This window comes from Scophthalmus maximus, chromosome 1 (genome assembly GCF_022379125.1).
Source record: "Scophthalmus maximus strain ysfricsl-2021 chromosome 1, ASM2237912v1, whole genome shotgun sequence".
In the NCBI taxonomy this organism is placed as follows: Eukaryota; Metazoa; Chordata; class Actinopteri; order Pleuronectiformes; family Scophthalmidae; genus Scophthalmus; species Scophthalmus maximus.
Window position 1 is genome coordinate 13,717,501 of NC_061515.1, and position 20,292 is coordinate 13,737,792.

The 20,292-nt window shown below is 45.1% G+C and overlaps 1 protein-coding gene across 1 annotated transcript; it reads right to left on the bottom strand.

Moving 5' to 3' along the window:
• Positions 1-10,910: 10,910 nt before the first annotated feature.
• Positions 10,911-19,938, bottom strand: rasip1 (Ras interacting protein 1). Its single transcript, XM_035641232.2, has 16 exons — positions 19,672-19,938; positions 18,835-18,956; positions 18,062-18,513; positions 17,636-17,896; positions 17,301-17,542; positions 17,050-17,214; positions 16,269-16,473; positions 15,846-16,144; positions 15,565-15,726; positions 14,300-14,340; positions 13,841-13,995; positions 13,610-13,722; positions 12,194-12,488; positions 11,789-11,952; positions 11,558-11,699; positions 10,911-11,441 (listed from the first exon to the last, which is right to left on the bottom strand). Exons 2-16 carry the CDS (start codon positions 18,954-18,956, stop codon positions 11,263-11,265), a joined length of 2,997 nt encoding a protein of 998 aa, XP_035497125.2. The 5' UTR covers positions 19,672-19,938; the 3' UTR covers positions 10,911-11,262.
• Positions 19,939-20,292: the final 354 nt, after the last annotated feature.

The following is a 20,292-nucleotide window of genomic DNA, read 5'->3' on the forward strand; positions in this document are numbered from 1 at the left end:
AGTAAGGAAAGGAGGAGTGCAGGAGAAGAAGGAGAGGAAATAGATGATTGTGGTTGGACGTAGGGAGATATTGACACACTCGCTCTTTTTAATTTCCCACATCAAAGGGCCGTTTGAAGACACAGCTGGGGAGAGAAGAAAAGAAAGAGTGAAGTTAGTCACTCTCCCTCATTCCCTCTTTGGGCTGCCTCTCATGATGGGGGTCTCCTGGGTGGTTCTGAGGCACAGTCTTCTGTTGGGCCGTCCGTCAGTGCTGATCACTCACACACTATCACGCTGGGTTGGTAGCCCTCTGAGTGTGCGTGTGTGTGTCTGTGGGAGTGTGTTCTCATTTGCGTCGATTTTAGTGGTAGTCGTGTCGCAGAGGTTATGTATCTTTGTTTAGACTCTTGTTTTTGTGTGTGTGAGAGTGAGCACAAATTGGCGCATGCCTGTTGGAAAAGGGGGAATCCAGGGTTTGTGTAAATGGGTGTGCATTCAGTATATGTGTGTAATTATGGCTATGTGGTGGTATAAGTGCGGTGTCTGTATAACGTGCATGAGCATCAGTGTTTGTGTGTGCGTCTGTCTGTGTGTGTTTGTGTGTGGCCTTCATATGCTTCCCATTACATCACCAATCTGTGTAAACCACCATAGGAGGAGAAACAGAGTGAGACACTCAGACTACGACCTCAAAGACATCAGAGAGGAAGGGGAACCTGTGACAGGGCCTGCCAGCCGGCCTCGCTGCCAGACAAGCTTTACTCACACAAGCTTCACTCAATTCAGTCATGCTTTACACTAGGTTTCCTGTGCGCCATGGCATGTATTCACACATTATTACGTAGGCTTCAAATCATTCGAATGCTCACACTCCTCGCTCACCTTGTGCCGGGTTGTTAAGCCACACAATTGCTTGATTCATTCACCGTTCGCCGAGGTCACTTTAAAAACGGCGAGAAATGGTACAATTCTCCTCGTAGTTTATTTAACTGACAAGGAAATGCTTGAGCAATAATAGTTTTTTTATGTTGGGGATTTTTTGTTCACTGTTTACTTTAGGGTTATTGGGGTCGTGGTCTGATTATGAGAACAAATACCAAATCAGCCCATTCTTGCAATGTTGGTTTTTCCCATAAATGTTTATTGCTGTGGGTTAATTTCCATGTCCAGGTGGATGATAACGCAGTCTTGTGGATTTTAGAGTCAAGTCATGTTCTGCTTACCTCAGAGTGTAATATGTAAACGGAGAGAGTGTCGGCCGTGACGCAACACGGTGACGATGGTAAAAGGGATTATGGGAGAAGGATTTTTATGTTGTACCCTCATTTCCTCCAGGGAATTCCAGCAGGGCCCAAGTAAACAGACATGGAGATTACGCTCAAAGGGAAAACCAAAGGTCTGACCTATTACTGTTAATATTTACTCTCCTATAACAAGATACTTTCAAGTTTCCCCATGACCGCCCCCCCTTCCCTTCCTCTTTCTCTCTTCAACGTCATTCTGTCTCGCGTTCATTCTCTCCCATTTGCTGCCAAGTGCGTGACTCTGGTGGGGTATTCTATCAGTGGAATTGCCATGGTAACCTTACCATAACTCTCTTCCATCATTGCCCCATCCTTCTTCTCCCCTCAGCTTACCCCCTTATACTTCAACCTACGTCAGAGAGCAAGTGTGTTAACAGTTATGGTGGGGAGGGGAGTAACTCACAGGGAGGGGGCTGCAGTCATTGGACAATAAAGTGACGTTTCTGACGTTCTCCTTCTCACTGTCAGAGATCTCCGTTAATACGCTTTGGTCCTCTTTCAAATGGATTTATGACAGGAGACCCTCCTCTCAAAGTAACCCCCCTCTACCTCCCCTCCACCACTGAGTCTTTAGTTGAGAAAACTCCCCATGGACATGAGCAACAAATTATGCGTGTCAATTGCTCTCTTCCTTTTCCATGCAAGCGGCCCACTTCAGACACATATGGCTGTTGTGCATCTGTTGCTTTACTTTTTTATTAGACCATTAAAGGAGGACATTAACCAGCATCATTATTGCAGGTTTCCTCCACTGGCTCAGCTCACAGAGCCATGCAAAGGACAGGATGCAGGGGATGAAAGGGAGAGCACGAGTCTCTCCCAGCAGAAACTAGGGGGGCAAAATGTTTGAATCAGCTCTCTATTAAACACACATTTATGAGGCATATTTCGCATGGAAACCAGAGTCTAAGTTATGTGACAAAACACGGGGTTTGTGTGTGTGCGTGTGTATACGAACGTGTAACAGTGACAACGTGAGAGTCAGCCGAGACCGTCTCCCTCTCTGACTCTGCGTTTGCTCACCTGCTCACGTTCCCCTCTCAGTCATTGCGTCCAAGCAGCTTTGCGTCTGCCAGTGGGGAAATCTCTGAATGAACTTGTTGAAGCAATAGGTCACAGACAGAGTGTGAGAGGGAGAAAAAAGGAAAGGGCGGGTGGGGGCTTTGAGGGGGGGGGGGGGGGGGGGGGGGGGGGGGGAGTACAGCGGGAAGTAAGCTACCCACGCAAAAGGAACTTTTTACTGTGCAAACACTCTTTCCATCTCCCCTGCTTGCTCCCTCCATCTCAGACTGGTGTTAATACACTGGAGAGCCCAGGCCCGTCTCAGAGCTCCCTCCCGCTCCTCTCTCTGCCATTCTCAGTCGCCCTAAACATTCTTTCCTCCCCTGTCATTGCGTGTCCTGTCTGCATCCCTCTCTCCTCATCTCATCCTCCTTTCAAAGTGCTTCCCCCTTTTTCTCTTTCACACACTCAATGGCTTCCTTCCCCGTCTCCTCCCGGTCTCTCAGTTGGTCTGGTGTGCACAAGGATCAATGAAACATAAACAGTACAAGCTTTAAACAATCAAAGCATGTGTAACCAAACATGATGTGCAAAGTGCGAACAACCTTCATCACCTGGTTGCAATATCTCGGCTCCGTTGACCCTCTATGATACTTTTTGAAAAAGAAAAAGAAGAACAGGAGTGTGAAAGTGAAGGTCTTATTTTTGGTGCATTCCTCAGCATGCAGAATAGTTACCCCGGAGACATTACTTGTACATTGTCCGTCCCTTTGTCAGTCTTCCACCATTTTTTTGGGTGAGTAACTACAACCAGTGTCTGAGTGATGTTTACTGTATTAGATCTGACCACTACTTGCCATGCGTCTGCGTCAGCCAGACACTGAGCCCGTTGTCATGTTATTCTACGGAAGCTGAGAGCTGCTGACAAACAGTCAGGGGAAACGGGGAGGGGTGTGCGTGTGTGTGCGGGTGTGTGTGTAACGGGGCAGCAGGGGCTGGAGAGACGACGGGAAAGAGTGAGGGGAGCGGGAAGACAAAAGGAAGAGGACTTGTGTGACGTCGCAGTTTGCCCTACAGAGTGACTTTGTCAACGTGACGTGACCTCAGTCACATGGAGCGGTGGGAGGATGCCCTTTCGCAGTCGGATGGATACACATACAAGCTTGCACGAACACACACAAACACACATATGCTTACGTCTGTTTGACAGTTCACCCCCAGCATTTAAAACAATTTATAACCCACTACCCCCTTTAACCTGACAAGGCCTGGTTGTTTCTTTGAATGCTGACGCACTTCAGGCCCCTTCATTCCTGCCTATTCAATTAAATTAACGCTCATTACACGCTGACAATCATAAATCAACCTCCCACAACAATGATTGCAGATAACACAACATATAACACAGCGCATGGCCAGCTGTATTAATTCTGCCGTTGATTCACCAACCGTTTCCTTTGCGTCAGTCGTGAGTGTGTAAATTTCATCATAACTGAGAGCAAACACAGGAAAGGAAATTGCATATCCGCATGTTGTCACTGTTTATGTTTTGAAGTAGCGTACAGACAGGGATCAGGGAGTTGAGTGCAACAGTTGAGAGGCAGAGTGCATCAGAAAATGTTTGGGAATCAAAAAGACTTCTCTCCACATTCAGTAGGCTGTGTTTTGACCGCAGAGGGAGGGGAGGTGGACCTCAAGTTCACTGAAATGTCAGCTTTGGTTTGAAGTGACTTTGACTTAAAGCGGTGCAAACACGGCACAGAAGATACACTGTCTTGCTTTTTTAGATTGAAATTACTGCAGTTGTTGTCGTAATGCAGTTTCTCCTCTTGCACTCTCTTGTGGAAAGAAAACATTTACTGTGAATGTTTATATAAACTGATTTATCTACCCCTCATACCTCTTGGACATCTTATCTCTGGAATAGTGCGAGTAAGATATGGAAGTAATGTGTTTGCATTCTTCTTCATTATCTCCAAGTCTGATGAGCATCGTTTACTTGTACATCTGCACAACCTGTCACAACCCCACAGTCGCTTCAGTTTTATTTTCTTGACCTTTGTTCATTGTGGGAACCAACAAAAGCTCTGGTTAATGTGCAGTTAGAGAACCACCTTTATCGTTGGAAGGCTGTGACTAAGAGGAATGACATGGAAGTGATTCCAAACTCTCTATTCTTGTACCCAATGTTAATGTGCACTTTGACCCCTGCTGTTCCCAATTAGCCACAAACTGCTCTGTCGGGAGCTATTTGAATGCTTAACATGCCATTTTCTATTAATAACAGTCTGTGAGTCAAGGACTTAAAATTAAAGCTATCCAATTTTTTCTATTTTTGGCACTGAGTTCACATACATAACCATTACACCCCCACCACCACTGTCTTTTTTATGTCTCCACCTCCCTTTTCTCCCTGGCTCCTCATCATCTTTCTTTTCATCAATCACATTGTCCATCATCATCAGAGGGGTCACCAGGGATGAATGAATGGTGTCATTGGCCTCAGCGTCTGCCTTGTATTACAGACGCCCTCACATCTGGCTGGACCCCCAGTAGTGCCAGGAAGCATGCCAGGAATGCAAGGAATGGCCGAGTGAGCGATAAGAAGGAAGCTCCCCGAAGCAGACTGGACTGAAAGACCAGAAACAACAGGCACATGGACAATAACTAGGGAGAAATGAAAGGGATGACGACAAAGAGTGGGGTGGGAGCGGATGGAACAGGATGCTTGGACAGACGTAGGTCTAGGTTTGACACTATGACAATAAACACTGACAGTGGCTATCCTGGGGTGATGAGAGTGATGACGAGGATGGAGAGGTGACACATGAAAATTAAAGAATGGGAAGGGTTGGGACCGGCTGGGATGACTGGACCGAGATAGGTGAGGGCGTCAGGGAGAAAAGAGCTAATGTCCTGCGATAAAGGTGGGATGAAGATGATGCCATGGAAGAGCATGACTGAACACAGATAGCTACTGCAAAGACGTAAAACAGACCAACCATCTAAAGGGTGTTGGGAGAGAGCAAGGGACAAGTGTGGGATCGGAAGAGAGCACTGCGATAGAGGCACGCCACAGGAAATGTTAACCCATTTTAATCTGCCCCTGATTTGGTGACAGTGAGTGGGAAGAGGAGGACACGCACATAGACACACACACACACACACACACATACACACCTCGCTGGCAGATTTCTGGCTGGTGAATCCTCGGGTTTGACTGACAGCACTTATTTATGAATCACCGTCGCCGGCTTTTCTACAGTCTCCCACACAGTGCCATCTGCAGTGGCTTTCAAGCTCAGCAAGAGCAGCGAACACAACATTGTCAAACCCTGATCCAGATTAGCTTCCCCCCTGTAGTGACCCCTCTAAAGACTTACATCACCTTACATTAGTGTCTGCTAACAGGTCTACATCCCTTTTGTCTGACTGCTGATGCAGATTTTTCGGGGTGGCCAGAATTGTTTTGACCTGCTAAATTGCAAGAGGAGGGATTGGATTACCTGCCACCAGGGTAGTCCCCCCCCTCCCTTCTCACTCCCTGTTTCTCCTGGATTACATCAGAGTGTAGGCTCCTTCATCTGTGAGTAAGCACATACCTCACAGTCACAGGGGAGCTCAGAAACATGTCTAATGTGTTACAACAGAACAGGGATAATGGGATATAAGGAGGAGGGCAGGAAGTATAAACAGTCCTTTCTGTGCATGGTTTTGAATTCATCTGCAACGGAAAGATAAGAGATACCGAGGCCAGCAGAGCCCAGTGATCTAGTTTCTGTCTGAATGCTGGTGTATGAAAGTTTGCATGAGTGCTTATTGTTCCTAGCTGGCCAAGACCCAGTCTTTTCTGTATTTAGACCATAAATAATGAACAACCTGGAAGGAAATGAAACATTATCCATACAACTCCCCAGGGTGTCTTATCTTATGACAACGATCCATTCCTGTAATATGACAGCATAGACTTTGGCCAATTACAAAAACAAAATTGAGATAGATAAACAATATTCCCAGCCACAATCTGGGCTTCTTCTCTCAAAAGCCACGTACTAATTAATCTTCAAAGTAGAAAGCATTCTTGCATGACAAAGCGAGTCCTGTAAGTCGCCACTCAGATCAAATCAGAGCACTTTACCGGGTCAGATCAACATTGTAAAGCTTAATAGATACAGTAAGTGCAGAACAATGTGATGAGGGGCAATACATGAGACTCTATTTGTACTTCATGGTGCGGTTTTACAGAACAATTTGGGGTCAGAATTTGATCCAGGGAATGTGAACTAAATGACTTCTTACTTGTACCTTTGGGTCAAACCCCTCACTGTTTTACTTAGGGTGTTTTCACACCTACCTTGCATGGTGCAGACCTTCAGACTTTTCAGTTAGGTCCAAACCAAAATAGCACGTGAAAGGTGCCTTGGACCAAAGCACCAAAATTTGGTCTGACCACAAGAAGGTGGTCTTGGATCCAGGGTTCAGTCAATTTGCAGTGTGAAAACACTTTTTTGTAGGATTTGAACTTTCAAATGAATTACAGGAAGTTGAGGCTGGCCCGTCAGTAATTTTCTGAGAGGAAGAGAGATATGGTGCCCGTTTATAAACCAATCAATGTCAAGTATAGGGAGAACACGTAGGTGATGACGGCAGATGTAGGTATATATGTGGAAAGTTCTTTAGTCTGCTCGCAAAATCAAAGGGAAACCAAAACTAACTGGATCAAATGTGTACGATGTAACGGAAACATGAACCTTGTTTCGAACCTTGATCCGGACTTTCGAGTGTGAAAACACGCTCAGTGCGGTTCCCTGGCTTTTTGACCCATCTGAAACAGCTGACACAAGGCAGAAAAACAGTGGGTGTGTGAGTGTTGAAGCGAGGCAGTGAAAACGCACAGGCAGACAAGAAGGAGAGGTAACTTTCTTTATGGTAACTCCATTAAAAAAGAGCCCCAGAGAAGATTGGACGACTGACAGCTGAGGTGGAGTCTGGGGCACCCAAGTAGGGGGGAGAGTGTTTTCATGTGTTTATGTGTGTGTTTCCCTTCACTAATAGGATTAATATACAGTATCTGGCTGCAGGGCTGTCTCTCAGACCATCATCAAGAGTGACTCAGGGTACAGGAACAGGCCTCAGGGACAACCTGTGGAACACCCCCATTATCCCTAAGGGACCAATGCCTTTGAGGTGCAGTCGCCCGCCAACCTTCACCTCCAATGTGCCGAATCAGAAGAAGGCAGAAACTCAGAGAGTATCCCTGACACTAATATGGAAAAAAAAGTGTTTGGAGCGAATATAAGGGCAAATATTATTCTTCCTGAGCGTAACCACGGCGAGCACCTCTGACCTGGCAGTGAAAGTGCTGAAACAAAAAGCCCAAAGACTTTTTCTGCTCCATCAAAGGAGAGCTACATAAAATAAACACGGCCATCAGATTACCACGCTGAACACGGGGCCGCGTTAGCCTGAGCTGCCCGCCCTGCCGCCCAACCCCATAGCTCTATGGGAGTTAAGTGTGGGGTCTGCTCAGTCAACACCATGACGCAAAATGGAACAAGCCTCTGACAGAAGCCCCAGGCTGATGGAATAAGGCCCCTGCCCACAGGCCCACAGGCCCCCCGGCCCGAGAGAAACATACTGAGCAAGAACAAGAAAGCGAGAGGGACAGGAAAACAGGAGGAAAGAGAAGGAAGGGAAGGGAAAGGTGGATGAGGACATTTTGGAAAAGACCACCAGTCCTATATCGGTGGAACGTGCCCTGTCCCAAATTGAAAAGGCACACATAGAAATGCACTGCGGCCCTGGACAGGCAGCATCTGTAGGCCAGGACAGGCAGCCGCCAGTGGAGAGAGAGCCGGGGCAGGGCAGGGAAGGGCAAGGCAGGCTACAGCGGTCGGTGGTAGTGGTTGTAGCTGCCAGTGAGACTGTGAGGCTTAGCTGGCAAGGCCACTAACAGTGGACACCCTCAACCCAGAGGATCTGACCTCACAGGGGTTCTTTATATCCCCGCGTGTGCCTGTGCACATTTGTGTGTAGGGGCACGCGTGTGTGCACCAGAAAAAGAGAGACAAGTTTGTGTGTTTATGTGTGTATTTCACATTCGGGTGACGTAACCAGAAGGAAAACAGATCTGTCCCTTGAGGAAGACCAACGTTTTTCTCTTGGCCTTTTAGTCACCTCACTGAGGCTCTGCTGTCCATTTCATCCACGAGTCTGCCCATCGCCAACCTCAGCCACAGTCTGTCGTCTGTGTGCATCTGACTGATTTCCGTCCAGGCACCTCTGACCTTCTCTCCAGTTGTCTCAAACCTCACAAAGATTCCTACACCCCCAGTCTGTCTTTTTGTCTGCCTGTGACCTAACAGAGATTCCCTCGCTCCCTTGTTTCCTCCCTGGCCCTAAACACAGGACTTAGCCCGGAGTCACGCACAGTTGTTCACTCTGACTCTGTTCCAGTGAGGAGCTGATTCTCTGGCTCTCTGATGACTAGTGTCTCATACAGCCAGGTTCTTGAATATTTTCAGTCTGGGAGAAATCTGTCTTTGTTTCTTTAGCGTCACAGTCATATAACTAATATTGCTCCTTTGCCCATGTGGGATCAGGATAAAAACAGTTTAAGTTCCCATTAGTATAACAAACCGAATATCTGGTGTGATGACTACTTTTGTCTTAAACCCTCACACTTTCCCCTGCGACTTCCCGATAAAATGTGTCTCACAACCTCCATCAGTGGCCTCACCGTCATCCTATTCTGTCCTTTCCCCTTACGTATGTTTTGAAAAAAAACTCCTAAAACTGCGGGCTTTGCGATGACGCAGGGCTCAGGTAAAGTGTTACCAGATCACAAATAGATACTGGGGCCATGCCAGGTTGTAGCTGTTAAGTGTTAAGTGTGAGAGCCATGGGCCTTTTTCTGGTTCCTGAAAATGACTCCTGTGTGCAGCAACAATGAACACAATCACTGTGGTCCACTGGGCCTCACACCAGCAGCATTGCATTACCGCGCCTGCCTCCCTACTGTTCTCCTTTTCTTTTCATCCTCCTCTCTTTTCTCCTCTGACTCAGCTGTTTTGTAGGAAACTCCGTCTCTTTGAAGAAAGGAAGAATCTTTCATTACTCGACAGCAGGGAGAGAGAAGGAGATGATAGGGAGAGAATGACTGCCCCATTGTCCTCACCCCCCCCCCCTCGGTCCACCAGTGATAATTGTGTTGAGCTAATGACAGAGAGCCGCTACAACAGGTGTGGGACTCCGCACCTGGGTACAGAAGTCTTTTTAGTGCGAGTGTGTGAGACAGAGAAAAGTGTTTTGTATGTGTGTGTGTGTGTGTATGTGTGCGCGCGCGTGTGTGTGCGTGCATGTGTGACGACGCAATGCTGGGTGAAAGTGTGTGTGACAGTTTGTATGTGTCAGTGATCGAGATCACAGAAAACCATGTGTGTGTCACATGCTTACTAAACCTTAGATGTTACTTAATAGTTCTCAGACATTGGTCACCGTATTGTATCCAAGACTACTGTAATATCACACAATCAGCATGGACCTATACCAGTCTGAGCCCCATCTGTGTTTAATTATAAAGCTACAGACTACATCTGTACGACATTACTGGAAAGTTGAAATTAGCACACAAACACAGTCTCACTCTCACTCATGCTCCGCATTGAATTTAAAATAGGAGTGATTACAATCACCTAATTGATAAATGTGACCACAGGGAGCCTCTCCTCATGATTCATAATCTATAACTGGTCTGTCTCAATGGCATGTTTTTTGATGTCAGCACAGTAAGAAATTGTGAAGACAAAACTAGAGGCAAGAGTGATGATGTAAGTAGGGGGTCTCTCACGGGATTGGTGTTTTTCTTTTTTAAGCTTTTTACCGTAAAGAAATTCATGCGAGGAGCTGACCGGAAGAAAGGAAACCATTTGGCCGGATGCCAAAGGAGGAGCATGATAACTTGCGCTTGCCGAGACGCCACAGGGCTTCACCGTGAAACAAAGAAAGTGGTGAACTGTTGTCTGAAGACGTCTGGCTGACTAGACAGTGAAACTGACTGGATATTACAACATTGTGACAGTTCAAGTTTAGCTGTTAGTCACTCCGAATAATGATATCACCTATTTGCTCCAAGTTCAACCACTTGCTAATTTATGCTTAATGAGCTGGACTTTTTTAAAGAGCCAGGGCATTATACCACATCAATGGAATGGGATACCCAACCCGACAGACCACTTTAGTGTGTCACATTAACCAAAGTGCAATTAGAATCTCCCCTGCTCTTAAGTCTCCAGCTTTGACCTTTACGACAAATTACCTAGGCAATGGTGACCTTTGTGTGTGGTCGTCTCATTTGCTTGCTTGAGTCATGGCCCTGTGTAAAATCCTGCCAGTATTACAGGAAATGAGAATGCTTCTTTGGAACACTTGATGATGTAGCTGTATGATAACCTCCTAATTCAAGTAATTCTACCTGCAGACTCATTAGACGCCAAAGAGGAATGAGTCCTGCATTGCCACCTTGTGGAATGTTTCTTTGGTGTTGAAGGGGAGGTGAGCGCCAAGCCCCAGGGGCTTTGGTGTGGGCAATGAACTTGTCAGAGATTATATGGAAACTGTAGGTTCCTTTAGAGTAGAATTCTGTATTTTATTAAAAACAAGTACTTTAAAAACATACATTGAAGCCAAGTCAAACAGTCATGTAAAGAATAACACTACGTATCCCTACAGATAAAGGGATTTCACTCCCTGCTTTAAAATTAACTAACATCAAATTCAGTACATGTGTCTAAGTTGAAAATATCTAAGTGAATAAATGAACTCATATGCAAATGTCATGAAAAAACACTCAAAGCACCAAAACGAAGAAACCTTTTCCAGTTATTGAATGTTATGTGGTTTTACAGTTGGCCTTTCCTTGTCACATCGTTCTTTCCTCTATGAGACATCCATAAGGAGACAAATATGGGCTTCCTCAAAGCCGAGTCCTCTGATTGGCAGGGAGCTCATCCTGGTCGAGTCCCCACAAGAAGGTGCGGAGACGTGTCACTTCCTTTTGGAGTTCAGGGCTTGGGATTGGCTGGGAGAGGTCAAGGCGTGGAGTCTCGTTTGGCAGGATTAGAGGCGGATGGTCCAGGAAGCTCTCAAAGATATCTAAAGATGAGAAAAGGATTACAAACAATTGATTTGGCAGACAGCTTTGATAATTTTGTCATTTATATTGTGTTATTATTACTGTTAGTCGTGGTGGAACTAGTAGTTTGTTTTACCTCCACTCAGCTCTGTGCCTGGCGGAGGGGCCCACAATGCTGGGGGCGCTCTGGTTGGTCCGAGCTTGTAGTGAGTGAGCAGGTGGTGCAGCTGGGCGGAGCTTAACAAGACATGGTCCTCCAGGAGACTGGTCCAGGATGACTGGAAGACGACAAGTTGATGAAGCAAATGTCAGATGATTTTGTAGGAAAGGTCTGCGGAGGCACACTACACATGTATCTGTGTATTACCTGGATCAGGCGAGTCTTGGGAATACACAGGAAGTTGACTGTGATTGACAGTTTCTTCATGAACTCAGAGGCAATGTCTCCCAATCCCGCCCCCTGTAACCAATCCAGGACCAGGTCCAAGTTTGTTCTAATCTGGACCGCTCTGGACCAGGAGAACAATCCATCTGAAAAAAAGAGAATGAAATTCATGGGTTAGCGTAAGATTTGTCTGTTATCTAAAACAGCACTTATATAATTTTATCAGCTCAATCAATATTCAGATGTGATTTTGAAGAACTTTATAAAGTGAGACTGTTTACACAAAAACCTTTCACTTTTTAAAAATGATAGCTTAAATTTATAAACAATAAAATATTTGATATTTATCTCCTGTGATCACCGCAGTTATCTTACATGACCTCTCACCTCTCTCCAGCAAGGTATTGAGCAGGGAGGTGTTGGTGAAGAAGAAGAGGTAGCCAAAGGTCTGGGACGTGAGAGGCGGCGACAGACATGCTTCCCGCGACAGCATGAGGGAACAGCGATACACTTCCACCAGCCCCGCAACCTTAGGCGGTAAGGCAGACACGTCATCCATCTCCCCTTCCTCTCCCCTCTTCTCTTCTCCCTCTGCACCTCCAGGTCCACCCTTCTCTTTATCTTTCTCCTCTCTGGAGAATGGGTTGGTGTCCAGGAGAGCAGGAAGTAGTGAATACAGGGTCTTTATGGACAGAAAAAATCGGAAACTTGAAATACTTGATGTTGTTTTTTTTTTTAACAAACATATTTTGTGTTTGTGATGGATGGGGAATGAGACATTAAGTTGGAATAGATGGAAGGTGGAGAATTGGGTTTTGTTGGTTTCATCTTTAGTCACACTAGCAGTGTGGCTGTAGGGATTGCACTGTCAGTCGATCTGCCATTTTGATCCAGACTGAAATATTTCAAGAGATATTGGATTGGCATGTCATGAATATTTTCTTTCCACAGATATTCAATCCCCAGAGGATAAACCTGACTGACTTTGATACTCTGCCTTTTCCTCTAGCACCACAACGAAGTCAACATTTGTGGTCGAGATTAAAATAGCGCATTACTGCTGGAGTGACTGAATGAAATTTTGTTACATACATTCATGTGCCCCGATGAATTGTAACAACTTTGGTGACCACTTCAGAAAAAATTTCCAGCAACACCATCATGGCAAAATTTGAATATGTCGAATAACCTTACCTGTACTTTGTGTACTGATTATTAGTAAATGCATGATAGTGAAGGCATTACACCTGCAATATACATCAGCATATTAGCATTAACATTTTGTACATATCGGCGACAAGCATTGCAGTAGACATGTCACAAAACCATACCAATTCCTCTGAGCAGGTTTTTAGTAGGTAGTATGTTCAAACTGAGAGGGGCAGAATGAAGAATACGATAACGAGACAGAAAGCATTCTGAATACGGTTGGTTTGTGATTGTGCTGTTTCCGACAATACAAAGCATGAAAGAAAAAGAAGGAGATGCTCACAACTGGGGGAAAAAAAAATGCATTTTTGATTGTTGATGAGACAGCTCCAGGAAATTCTTAGTAAACAACCAAAGTAAGCGTTGAGTCTTACATTTTACACAAACAATACATTTTGCTGTGTCTTTGTGGAATTTAATTGGTATTGGCTTTCCAAGGTTGTAGTTTGGTGATCGTCTTATGTACAGTATCACTTCAGTGTGTTGGTGTCTTGGATGCTAATTGTTAAAACAGTATACAGTGATGATTACTATGTAGTAAACTGTATAGTTACTCCGCAGTATGGATTTGAGCTTTTGGGCGTTTTTTTGTACCTTGGTGAGGTGATACACACACTGTTGGAAAGTGTGCATGATGACGTCATCCAGCTGTGCCAAAGCTTCTGAGCAGGTGTCCATGTCAGCTGTCAAAACTGGGTCCCCGGGCGCTTTAAAGAGGTGATCATTAGGACAATGGTAAGAATTAAAGTCTTTGGTTGTTGTCTTGTATTGTTAAAGAAAACAATTGATTTTCAAAGGTAGCCATTGTTTGGAAGTCACTCTCACCTTCAAATTCCCACTCTTTCTCCATGGTTTCAACTCTGACCTGGAAGAAGTTAAGGAGCTCTGTGGCATTTGACATCCAGAACATCAGGGGTCGAAGGTCAGATGACAGTTTCTGAACATTGGGTGTGCTTATCTCACCCTCTTGCTCTGTCGAACTGGACATAGCATTCGTGTAGTGTCAGAGTTTTGTTAGCTCTCAAATGATTGTGAACATTCTCCTGTCAGCGTTTTGTTAGTTTTTTAAAAGAGAAACACACCATACTGTTGAGTAAAAATAGACCAAGTTATTATTACTCAACAGTGTTTGAGCCATTTTTCAACATTACTTGGTAACAATGCTTTCAGCATACCACAAAAATTTACCGGAGACATAACAGCACGAGCACAAATGTATCATGAATCACTCAGTGGGAGATCTCTAAACAGAGGAAACATGACGTAGAACAAAAATGCTCTTACTTTTGCGTGGGATGCTTATCCCCAAATTCCTTAATGTTATCCTGTAAAGAGAGTTGGAGACAGAAGAGAGGAGAGACATTTCGGCTTAGTGTGGGGGTGGAGCAGGGGGAGCGGTGTCTAGCCCCGCAGCCAGCACAATTACAGCACATTTTCCAGCAGGAGGGAAGTGACATCAGCTCATCCTCGCTCATGTCCACAACATTGCAGGCCAACCTGAAGGGCATATGCCAGTCTGCTGGTTTGTCTGTCTGACTGAATGTGTCAATCTCAACCTACCTACCTGATGTTTCCTGCCTATTTAAGTGAGCGTTATGGCCATTAAAACTGTCCTGAACAAGTTCACGGTTCACTTGATCTAGTCTTACACCTTTAAAAAAAAAAGTTTACTACTCAGCATATTAAAACATATACCATATTTTACTTTTGATTTTAGTCATGCTTGCATCATGGATCTTTAGATGACTAAAGTCTGACTGTTAGTCCAGACGGAAATATCTGAAAAACTTTTGGTTTTGAAATTTGGTACAGGTATTCATTGTTCCCAGAGAATGAATCCTAATGGCTGTGGTGGTGATCCCCTGACTTTTCCTCTAGCGCCAGCAGCAGCTTGACTTTTTTGCTTGTACTAAAATATCGGCACGTCTATTGACCTGCTATGAAATTTGGCACAAACAAATATCCCCCCTCAGGATGACTTGTAATGGTTGCGCCAGGTAGCAAATGTAGCATACTAACAATTGCAATCATTGTAATCACTTAAGTGATCCCTTGACTTTTCCTATAGTACCATCATCAAGTCAAGATTTTACCAATTACTTTGGTTTACAAAAAAAATTATTACACAACATATGTAATTCCCATCAGGCTCTGCTGTATCTTCTTGGTGTAAATCAGAAAATGTAAGCATGTAGCATTATGCCTGGTCAATGTCATAATAAGCATTGTTAGGGTGAGCGTTATAGCGTACTTACATTAGCATTTAGCGAAGTGGTAAATAAATACAGCCCCAAAGAGCTGTATAGCTGTCAACTCTAAGTGTTATTTAAATATATATTTTTGATGAGGGCAATAAATGCAAACATTTTCATGCCTTTGTTACAGCACTAACTCTAAAGAGGTGACAGGAAATGAGAGAGAGGGAGTGACATGACACACAGCAAAGAACCAGGGATGGATTCATTGCGAATTATGGTTGACCACCAGGAAACCCTGAACATCATCTTTTTTAAATTTATATATTGAGATGTTTTGTTTTTTTTACTTACCCAGACAATTTCTTTGATTAGATTGGCAGACTTGAGTAATATCTGTGGTGTGAGAGCAGGGTCCAGGTGTTTAGAGGCATGATCTATCATAATTGACAGGAGATAGGCAGGAGCCAAAGGCCCACCACCAGAGTCTGGAGACGAATTTTTGGAGATTATCTCCTAGGGGAAAAGGGAAGGATTAGCATGTTGCATGTCAGCAAGGCCACTTAACAATGACACTAAATACCTACACAGTTTGTAATAGTTTCTATAAAATAGTAGTTATCTGCTTGTTTCACCTGTAACAAGGGGTCTGCATGACGAGGATGGAATTTCAAAACTGCCTCAGTTGATCCCAGGTATTGCCTGAGCGCTTCCTGCCTGTCCACCAGCCCTGAGGGGCAGCAGGTGGTGGAGGCATCAGCCTGCCATGGCAGGGTCAGAGCCAGCGGTGGAGCTGGGGTGACACGGGGGTCACGGTATAGGAAAAGGAAGTGGTGCCCAAGACCAATCACATCCCCGGGCTTTAGGACGGCCTCCCTATAAAGGGCCATTCCGTTGAGTGTAACTGCACCTCCCCTGAAGGGTCGCATCAAAGCTGGAATAAAAAGAGATTAGTTGAGGATCGAATACATCAAACACTGCTTTATATAGGTTGTACACTTGAGTATGACTGCATAGTATAAGTGCACCAAGGACCTCTGAGCTGGCGCTGTTAGTACCTTGTCCGGTGGGCGTCTCAGGAACAGCTGAGTCTCTCCTCACAAGTAAATGTCTAGCCAAAAGGTCAGGGGCAGAGAGGAATGTGTCCACCTTCAAAGGCCTCTTCCCCTTCCTCTCCCTCTCTCTATCCTTCTCTCTCTCTCTCATTGTGGGCTTTCTTCCAAACACATGCGTAAGTCCCGCCATGATGTACAAAACAAAATCCTTAACAAAACACACAGTGTAGAGTAGCAGAAAGTCAGGGAGGTCTGTTATCTTTTTAAGTGGAATGGTTTATATCAATCTTCCATCAGATGTTAAGACGAACAGAGGCTGATAGGGTATGAAGTGTGTCACAGTTTGCTACAATGGAAACCTGTGTGAGGTCATTGTGAGAGGTGGAGTGAAGCACATAGAGGGCATTTGTGCCTTTGATGGAGAAATTGTTGAGGCATTGTGCTGCTCTGAGGCTGTTTTGTGCGGGATGCTGAATGGGAGAGGCTTGTAGAGAGTTGGAAACCCAGATGGTATGTGGTGATTACAGACATGCAGGTATGATGTCATGTTCGCAAGTGTGTGTGTACGCGTGCAGCTCCTCACAAATCGTCTGCAACTTGCCTGTCAGTTTGCTTTTGTGCCAATCAGAGTGTGCACCTTGCAATAGAGCATACGTGCACATCAGTGTGTGTGAGTGTATGTGTCACTCTGTGTTCATGTGTTTACTTAGCGTACGTGTGCGTGGGTGTTGTTTGTGAGTATTTGTGTGGTGTGTGTGTGATATCATCTGTCAGCATGTCTTACCTTGCTCTGATCATAACCCTGTAGCAACAGGAAGTAGGGCCTGTCTGTGGGTGGAAGGATCAAACTTTGTGACATCACTTCCAGATCGCAACTGGAGTAATCTTTCTCATCCTCCGCTGGCTGGTTCGTCCAACCAACCTTTGCTTGAACTTTTGATGCCCTAATCTGAAATGGCAGTTCGAGACATGATGATAAGAAAAAAAATAAATGCACTATTAATTCAGTGCTTCGTTACAACGGAATCTTTTTACCTCTCCTGGCTGTGGGCCAATCATGCTCACAATGTTTTTCCTGTCCGGCAATCCCCCATTGTTATTGGGCTGGTTGCCAGAGCCACGTAGGTCACTGTTGACATGGTTGCCTTGGCGGCGGCGCAGACTCAGGTTCATGTCACTGATGCTCCTCCTGAGCTCCGTGTTCCTCCCACGGTGACCACGCTCACTCTCCTCTGGTCCGCCCCCTGATGACATCCTACTCCGCCGCCAGCGCACACCTGTTGTCCAGGCACACGATTAGCATGTCGATCAGTTTGACCCGGTGTCGTTTGTGAAGAGTCACATACTTCTCTGTTGAGTCTAGCACATACCTTGGTAGCTCTCTCCCTCCCTCTCACGCTCCTTCTCTCTCTCTTGCTCTTCTCTCTCATAGTCTTCCTTCCTTTGGATTTCAAAGCGCCGCTCAAAACCGTCCTTAGGCCGCCACATGTCCACTAACAACAGGGGACATTCCCATGGGGCAACACTTCTCCGGCATTCTGTCTCCCATTTGATAGCTCCATCTGGCTGCTGGATGGGCTTTCCAATGACATCACACAATAGGAAGTCCTCGGGGCTGTGTTTCTGGAGGACTAGAAGGTAATGCAGGAAGTGAGGAAGAGGTCATTATTTTTCCCTAACACTGCTGTTTATGATTACAATTTGTCATTTTCAATTGGCTAAAAAATGCTGTAAATAAGTCTTCGTAATGGATTACAGCAGAAGTTCAAATGAGAAGAAAGTTTCCGCTGTTATACCTGCATCATCTGTTTCCTCCCTCTCTCTCTCAGTGTAGCGAGTGATGACCTGGGCGATGAGCTGCCTGGCTGTAGAGTGGATGTTGGCCAGCAGGGAGCGATAGTTGGCTCCACTGGACAGGGCATCCCCATAGATCTTGATCAGACCTGGGGCAGAGGAGGAGGCAGGGGGCAAGTAGTGGTGGGAGGAGGGGGCAGCTGAATGTGCCCAAACTTCTCTCTCCCTCTCCCCCACAGCCCGGTCCCGGTCACTGTTGGAGCGCCCCCGCAGAAAGAGATGGGAAAGGCGCTTTGTGCGAGACTGGGGCCCAGCGGGCCGTGGCCTGAGAAAGGCCGGGGAGGGAGACGGAGATGGGGTAGGGGAAGCCAGCGAGGGGGTGGAGTTAGAAAGGGAAGAGGAAGGAGCAAAGGGGGCCTCGTGGAGGGAGGCTGCGTCAGAGCTGGTGGTCGACCTGGTAACACCATAAGAGAGGAAGACAGATGGAGGAGAGAGGAAGGAGAAAGGAAGGGACCAGTCAGCTGTGAATTATGACTGACAAACAACGAGGACTAAAATAAAACAGGGAAAGGTTACAAGGTTGGAAGGATACTAATGACAGTGGAAGTAAGATAAGATGACATTAGAACATAACATGTTCTTTCAACGATATGCATATGGCACTGAACTCTAAGTGAACAATAGCTGGCATGAGAGTTGCTTAACCTGAGACAGAATATGTGTGATATGATATAGAAGCAAAACAGGAATAAAAATGTGAGAACTTCAGACGTACTTGACAGAGATAGCACTGGGCCAGCGACCACCTAGCTTGGCAAAGTGTTTCCTGGGCGAGTTGATCCACAGACCCACGGGGAAATGAAGCTTTCTGAAGCGAGGACTGCCAGACCCCTCCATCTGACACAAAGAAATGAAGGAGAAATTTGGCTTTTCAGTTCAATTATCTGCAGCATGTCAACATACTTTGAATCTCATGTTTCCTCCAAATCTCCCTCCCAGGAATGTGTCGCAGCGAAGCCAGGATTGAAACAATATAACAATAGAATGATGTCACCATCAAAAATATCAACAGGATACCTACAGTACAGCATGTTGTCTAAATGGTGAAAACAAACAAAAAGAAATGAATCCGACCTCCCCCCTTCCAATCAGGCCTTGAAAATCCTAGTGAGTATTCTCCATTCGCAAACAGGAAGCATGTTTTGTAGGACAGCTGTCGCAGTGACAGGGAAAAACCCGCTCCACATTCAGTGCCTGTCCCTTTTTAAGTGTTACTTTTATGTAAGTAACCACCAAAATTTGAGGATTTTTTTCCCTATAACAAGTGAAATTTGAAGGTAATCATTTTATTCCTTTAGTTAAAAAACAACAACAACCAAACACATTTTCAAACATAATCACTAACAAGACTGAACATTTTCTAATATCTTGACAAGTGTCCACACCTAAAATCTGTTGTCATTCAAGACAGGAAAGGTTACGGTTTTCAATAAGCATTCTGTCCTCCATGTTGTGGTGGAATATCCTACTATCCTCCTAGAAACCCTAGAATCAAAATGGTACAAGGAGGAAATTCAAGTGCTCTTAGGCTTTAGATTATGAAAACACTTACCCACAGATACGTTTGATCCTTCTGTAGTGTGTTACGATTATCCTTCGCCACCTGAACGTTATTATGAAGCTCAAAGTAATCCAACACCCTTGAATGTTTTCTTTTTCTCACAACGAAATTCCATTTTTCAAAGGCCTAAACCTGTCACACATCTACAGACACATCTCTGTTTCTAGTTGTCCATTTCTCTAAACTAAAATACCCGTTTCTTTTCGTTCTAACTGGATCAATTCTGCTGCCTCTCTCTCCCTGACTCTCAGCCTCTCTGGGTCTATAGATAGAGAAACAGGCCCATTGTTCTAAGTGACAGAATTTCCTTCCTTTGCAGTGGACAACACCTATATCCTGACTGAGTGAGAAAGAGAGGGAGAGATTGGTAGAAAGCAAGAGAAGGGCAGATTTACACACATATGGGAACTTGTTGGGGATATAATGTACTATATTGAACACCACAAATCAATCTATATATATATTTTTGACCTGGTAAGATGAATATATTCAACAAAACAGTGGCGTCACTCTTTCGTCCTTAATAACTCTCAATTACATTCTGTACCAAGTTGTGATTTTACAATCACAGTGCATCAAACAACAGCCAAGTTGATAGCTTTGCTGGAAAGA